Below are 7,019 nucleotides of genomic sequence, written 5' to 3' on the forward strand. Positions count from 1 at the left end.
CCCCCCCCCACCCAAAAAAAAAAAAACACAAAACAAAACAAAAATTGTCACCCATTGACAATTATCCTCAACGCGCCCGACAGGCACTCATAAAAGCCCGTCTTCTACAAGATAGTGAGATACCATCTCTCCTTTACCTCACCCAAAAATCCCAAAAAATATATATTGATGTCCTGTTAGAGATAAAATGTGAAAAGAAAATAATACTCCTTATTCAACAACCATGACAATAACTCTTTTATGTACTAGAGTTGACTTTCAATCTCATGTACCCGTCACCCATTAAATGTACAAAAAGGACAAAAGTAAATCACCTTGAATTTTTATGGATAAGAATAAGAGTACATGACTAACAAAGTAACAATCTCATGTTTGGTTTAGAAACAAGAACAAGTAGGAGAAGAAGGGATCTAAAGCAGTTCCTATAGAAGAGATATATGTCCAGGGCACGACCTATTCTTTATCATTTGTCGAGTCTCCTCTCTCTTTCACTCTCTCTCTACACAGTAATTATAACTTATAAGAAACAAAGCATATTGTCACCAGCAACCTTAGTAACTGGGCAGGGGGGTTTGCAGACTGTATTCTGAAACCATACTCTACAAAGGGCAGGGCAATACACAATTCTCAACATCAGAGCAGAGAATTCAATCCTCTCCAAAGCTCTGCATTGGCTTGGGTTAAAAAAGCAAAATATTTCTAACACCCTCAAATGAGTGTGTGCTGCACAAAATTGAAGGTGGATGGATATACATCCAAGGACAAACACAGCTGCAAACGCAGCCTAAAATGATACGGTTCATCATCATCCACGAGAAGCCGAAGCATTTCTGGGTACATTGAGCTCCCACTCTAGAAATCGTCGGCTTAAAACGGGACTTGGGAACACGTCTAGGACACTGGCGGCCTGTCCTATTTGGGAACGTACCCATAAAGATTAGAGCTTTCCATGTTTGAGAATGTGGTCACAGAATTCCCATATAAAATACTGTTGAAGAAAGTGAATGAAGTTTTAACATTTGTCCAATGGTTCACAGGGCACATTTATGGAAAGTTTAACTATTGGGTGAGAAGAACTTACCAAAGTATATATATAACTACAGTGATGTAGTTTAGCATAATACATCGTTTAGGTTATTGGCACAACTGCCGGTAGTTACCCCTGCAGTCCTTGTACTGCCATCATATGATGATAACATTTTTTTCTGCATAAACAAATTAAATGCTTTACATTCAAGAAAAGTAGTACAAACATGTGATTTAACTGTAAACGGTGGGGGTGGGAAAACAGATATTTTTCAGACTACTTTTGGGCCTTAGGTTAGCTGGAAAAGAGGGCCACGAATAAAAGTATCGTCCCTACTATTTTAAATCTAGTACAAGATATTATCTGGTGTAGTGGATAACTGGATATTGAGGAAAATTCAGAGACCATCAACAAGATATTTAAGCGGCAGAAAATAAGAGCAAAATATCAGTGTGAATAATCAGGAAAAAGGTAGACTTACAATTGGCTCAAAGTCGGGGCTAGACAAGTTGATACTTAGATTCCTCATCAACAACAATACCTACATGTCCAAAGAAATATAGTGCAAGACTTCAGTGATTCATTTCCTTTTCCAATAGTTCTCAAAGTTCAAACTAATCAAGCAGCCTTATGATAAATAACAGATACTTAGAACAAGTGTAAAAGAAGTAATGCAATATCAAAAATGAAAACTTCCACTTAACAGTAAAGAGGAATACTTGCAACATGCATTCAGATCTCAAACTAGACATACACCACTAGAATACAAATTTTATGCTACTACTTTCTATAGTATCCTAGATGGCTAGATCCTTCATACACTTCACCAGAAATATTAAGTGTGTCAAACAAATCAATAAAATATGTAGTTACTACCAAGTATTTGTTCTGGAAGGCTGTCTCCTATTATTTAAAGCAATTCATTTCTGTTGCCAAAAGCTACTCACATTTCACAGAAATACTAACCAAAGAACACATCATATACTTTAACGTCAACTGGTTATAAGAACAATAATAGGCATGTTTAGTAACCCAATTGAATACACAATGGCCTTGGCCATCAGCTGTTTATCCCAAAGTAAGCTAACTCATTTCATTTCTCAATGAAATCGTATTGCTACTTATATCTTCAGAATCCTACCTTCCTAAATCAGATGAATCCTCTTCCCATGTTAAAGTCATTTCCACACATTCGATGATCCCAAATTCAGAAGTTTAAACAGGGAACTGAGTGATGGACGTTGAATGATACAGGTCATATATGCTGTAAACTCTTTTAGTTGTCACTGATCTTTAATGTAATAAATGTACCTAAAGAATGAACATCTAGCTTATTTCGCATGATATATGCACACATTTCCAACCACCAGTTACATAATAAGCATAATCATTAAACAAATAACTAGAAATTTCATCAGTTCCAACACTTACTGTTTCAAGATTAATAGGATCCATCTCCTTGAGCTTCAGCTCATGGAAACTAGTGTCAGGATCAAAGACACTTCCAATAAAGCTGTATACTTCAGCAAAATCTGGCAACCCTGAATACAAAAATACATGTAGATACATCAAGAGATGCCTTTATTACCGTTCCTTTCCCTACAACCCAAAAATGTGGAAGAAGAAGAAGAAGAAGAAGAAGAAGAAAGATCAAAAACAAATTAAAATGATCAGCAATTCTTTTCTAGTCAGACGCATCTTCTATCATCAATTCATCACTAGATATCTCTATAATGATTGCACCAACACTTTCAAAAAAGAGGCTTTAGGAATTGACAAGCATTTTTCCTGTAGCAACACATAGCTAGAGGAGCAAATAAACAAATACTAATGTGGTAAATATTGACATAACAGAATCAAGAACTGAAATATCTGTCCCCAGTTCAGCATATGTAACAGAACACAAGAAGATTAATGAAGACAACAAAACACGAGCTAACTAACAATCAGTTAGTTTGTACTTGGTAGCAAAACATGTTGAGGATGATTTTTAACAGAAATTCACAAATTTAATTGCTACTAAAGAATGTTCATAAAGAAAATGACAAAGAAATTACCATGAAGTACTGAGCCTAGCTTGCTCTGGTTTGGCACTGTTCTGTTGGAACTTCCAATTTCAACAACATCGCTGTTGCCAATCCTTGCAGCTCCCTTTGATCCAACATCAGCTGAATCAGTAATTTTATACATCATAATGTGTAGGAAAGTCCTTTCATATGAGGAATAGAGTATACACGTGTAAACTTAGAAAAACAATACATCCAAAGCCCTAAGGATACCTTCAACTCCGTGAACATTGAATTCATCTTCTGGTGGCATCATTCCACTGGTTGAAGCATTTACAAGCATGGAAGTCTCATCCCATGAAGGATACCCGGGAGCAAGAGGGTTCACTGATGAAGGATAAGCCATAGACCCCGGCAGTGGCAATAAAACTGCCCAGAGTGTTCACAAACAGAAGAAAATTATGTAAGGAATTAATGAAATGCAGGCATGAAATCAAAGTGACCGTAGTAAATTAAGGACAAACCATTTTTTGGTGCCTTTTGGGGATAAGGATGAGACGCTTTACGCTTTGGGCGAGGTGGTGGCACATGTGCTATTGTACCATTCTTTTGGACTTTCAAAAAGTACTTCTGGGCATGACTGCGAATCTATTGGTGAAATCAACAATTAGCAAACACCACATATATCAACTGAATATTAAGTATACATAATTGTATTCTATCATTTTATCATTTAATGGATGCTTTTAAAGAGGACAGGGAGGTATGCACTATGCAGTTCATTTGGAAACCAGCCAAATTGTGACTCAACAGACAAAATGTATTGAAGCAAGAAAAGAAAAACTCAGAAACAGCTTAAAGAGATTAAATGGTAGTTTACCTGAATCACTGTCTTTGAACCCACAAAATCCTCAATTTTCTTCCAGTCTCGATCAAACCTGAAAACCCCAGAGAAATAAAGCTTCAGAAAACTGTTCCTTAACTCAAAGAGCACACATCTCACCTTGACTCCAAGCTAAACATTCAAAATTTACAGGGAAAAAAAAAACTAAATTCCTAGCCAATTGAGCCCGCAAAACCAGCTTTATTAACCCTAATTCACATCCAACGACTCAAAAATTACAGGGGGAGAAAACCTAAAAAATTCTAGCGAAATGAGTCCGCAAAATCAGCTTTACTAACCCAAATTCACATCCAACGAAGTTAAAATGAAAAAGACACACAAAAATTTTTTAAAAAATTAAAACGAAAAAGAACAAATAAAGTAGCGATTATATTTTAACAACCATACACAAAAAACCACTCATAATTTATCTAGAGTCGAGAAACCACTCGAATTGCTACAGTCAAACAGAAAGGGGCATTCTTATACGGACAACAGAGTCACAAACACTATATATCATATACAGCAGCATCAGAGGAAGAGAGAGTAAAGGCCAGAGAATGTAAATTGAGGATTGAGGAAGAGGGATGCTTAACAGTTGAAGAGCCTCAAGGAACTTGTCGTGCTCTTCCTCGGTCCAGCTCTCTCTGGACTTGGTTATGGTGTAGGGTTTCCGGACCTTCTTGCCCGACCCGTCGGTCGGGGTTGAACTGTTGCTCGGGTTCGCCATAGACTGAGAGTTGGAAGAAGCGGAGGTCATGGAACGTATGATGGAGAGAGAGAGAGAGTTGAATGGTGAGCTGGTCCGGAGGGGTTTTGAGTATGAGGTGATATGAAGCCCAGATTCGAGGCGTTCGCATGTGGTGTAAAATCCGGGCCCACCTCTTTCTGTAGGGGTGTGGATATCCGGCACGTGTCGTAAGTACAGCCACTCAACGTGCTGCGTGGACAATCAATTTAAAGATTTAGGCCTAGTTGTTGGATTTAGTTGCCATGCCCCAAGGCAAAAATGGGACATGGGAAAACCACGTCTCCTATTTCTTGGGCGACCTAGTGATAGAGGTTGGGGCACCTAATACATCCAATTCATTCCAACTTTTCGTTTGTGATTTCGTTTTCAATTTAATTTACAATTCTACACTGCAGGACGGTCACACACTTGACTAGTCACTACCAATAATAATTTTCAAACCAACAATTTTACATTGGGATCGAATACGGTTGGATCTCAACGTTGCACTATGCTTACTTTTTAGTAGGTCATTCATCATATGATTGTTGTAAATTAAGCATGTTGTAAGTCACAGCATCACGTCTCGAATCGAACAAGGACTGAACTTAGCCAACCCAGCTGACGCCCAACAAATACATATCTTTTGATTGGAATGGTGGAGTAAAGACCATTGGACTACAAGTTGGGAGGGAGAAGTAGATACCATTGGGCAATGATGTTAGAAGCGGGCCGGGTAAGGGCACCCTTATGTAGTGTTCCCAAAATAAATGGTTGGCATGTCTCAATCAATCATGTTTATCCAATTTCACCATGTGTCACTACCCATCTCCATTAACTAATAAGCTTCTTTTTTTTTTTTTGGCTTCCACTTGTATAATAGATAAGATAGACTAGCTAGTTGCTACATTTTACAGGTCCAACCTTCATTTTTTGCACGCTTGCAATTATTATCGAGTTTTGCTCTCAACCTTGACCCCATAGGCTCCAACCGTTGTTCATATCATTTGATGCTCCAAAACAAAACATTTCCTCTGTCTTCTTCTTTTTCCTCTATCTAGTTGTTGCACTCCTTGCTGTAAGCCAACACTTCGCTTGATTATGTGTTTAATAACGTCAAATATATCGATGGAAGTAATCTAGGATGCCCGCTTAGGATCAGTGATTGTACTCCCATGGCCCTCTTGTTCATCTCCGAGTGACATTTTGTATGTTTTTCCAACACCTTTTTTATTTGGTTTGGGAGGTTATTATTCGATCCATATACGATCTCTTTGAATACCCCATTTCCTTTCCTTTGGTCTGACTCACTTCCTTAGCCTCGATGTACCGGTTAGCTTCCATGGCCTTTTATCTTGGGACTTTTGTACAAGTTCCTGACTCTTAAAGATTTGATGAAGATGGTGATGGTGTAATTGTCGTCCATCCTGTCTACCTCTACTACTTCCGCCCATCAATGAATTAAGAAGTTGATAAGAGTTTCGTTAGCCTTTTGCTTGACGGTAGCTAAGTAAGAGAAAAGTTTTCTAACTTTTCTTTATCGTATGAAATGTGTGGTAATTTAACCCCGAGATCATAGAAAGAGTCAATTGACCCTTGATTAAACCCATGAATTGTTCTTCAATTAATCATTCCAACGTCGAAAAGAGTACCATGCACATGATTACATACTTAGTCCCTATTAACATCATGGCGGGTTAGTAGGACATGATGTATTCTTTGCGGTCTGCAACCCTGTTGAAGAATTGTACGCTATGTGCTTTGAAGTTAGCAGGAAATGGTTCTTCATGATCCTTGCCATGAAAGGAGGGGTGATCGTGACTTTGGAGATCGTCATCCTTCTTCCACCGAATTAGCTCCTCAATTCTCCTGTTAACCTTAGTGGCCCATCCCCCAAAATAGTCACTCGAGTTCTGTTGCGCATGTTAATGGCTCGAGGGACCCTAATGGTTGGGGTACGATCAATACTTTTATCTATGGTCTCTATAAGGGCAAGCTCTAGTTCCCCCACAACGAGCTCTCTCATCCTTGTTTCAATCGTGACCCTAGGTCCGTTGGCTCAAGGCCCTAATCTTTCACTCACTACTCACCAGCCTCTTCTTAGCTATAGATTGCTTAGTCGAGTTGGGGGTGGTTTTGCCTGAGCCTTTGGGCCAGCGACCGCCTATTGTGTTGGGTTGGACTGTGCCCCCATAACTAATGTGCTACTCACACACCGACGACATTCACTAACTCTCGCGCCCACAATTGGACACGCCTCTGACTCCCATAGAGTTTGGGTTCGTTATTGCCATTGGGCGTCCTCTCAAACAGTCAAGGTTATTTATTTATTTTTGTTTTGTATTTTCCCCAACTCCCACCCCAACCAACCCC

General features: G+C 38.9%; 1 protein-coding gene across 2 annotated transcripts in view; it reads right to left on the reverse strand.

Annotated features, from left to right (window-relative positions):
* Window positions 1-298: 298 nt before the first annotated feature.
* Window positions 299-7,019, reverse strand: part of LOC116015652 (protein REVEILLE 8-like) — a 10,734-nt gene continuing 4,013 nt past the window's right edge. Inside the window, exons 1-9 of one of the 2 annotated variants that reach the window (XM_031255789.1) lie at window positions 4,513-4,730; window positions 3,914-3,971; window positions 3,558-3,681; window positions 3,307-3,462; window positions 3,085-3,195; window positions 2,459-2,568; window positions 1,509-1,568; window positions 1,082-1,205; window positions 299-988 (exon numbers count right to left, since the gene is read on the reverse strand). In XM_031255789.1, the coding sequence (XP_031111649.1) occupies window positions 1,113-1,205; window positions 1,509-1,568; window positions 2,459-2,568; window positions 3,085-3,195; window positions 3,307-3,462; window positions 3,558-3,681; window positions 3,914-3,971; window positions 4,513-4,676 (876 nt within the window). In that variant the 5' untranslated portion in view covers window positions 4,677-4,730 and the 3' untranslated portion in view covers window positions 299-988; window positions 1,082-1,112. Of the gene's footprint in view, window positions 989-1,081; window positions 1,206-1,508; window positions 1,569-2,458; window positions 2,569-3,084; window positions 3,196-3,306; window positions 3,463-3,557; window positions 3,682-3,913; window positions 3,972-4,512; window positions 4,731-7,019 lie in introns of those variants that run through there. The other variant, XM_031255790.1, reaches the window with a different exon arrangement.

The sequence above is a fragment of the Ipomoea triloba genome, chromosome 4, assembly GCF_003576645.1.
Source record: "Ipomoea triloba cultivar NCNSP0323 chromosome 4, ASM357664v1".
NCBI lineage: Eukaryota > Viridiplantae > Streptophyta > Magnoliopsida > Solanales > Convolvulaceae > Ipomoea > Ipomoea triloba.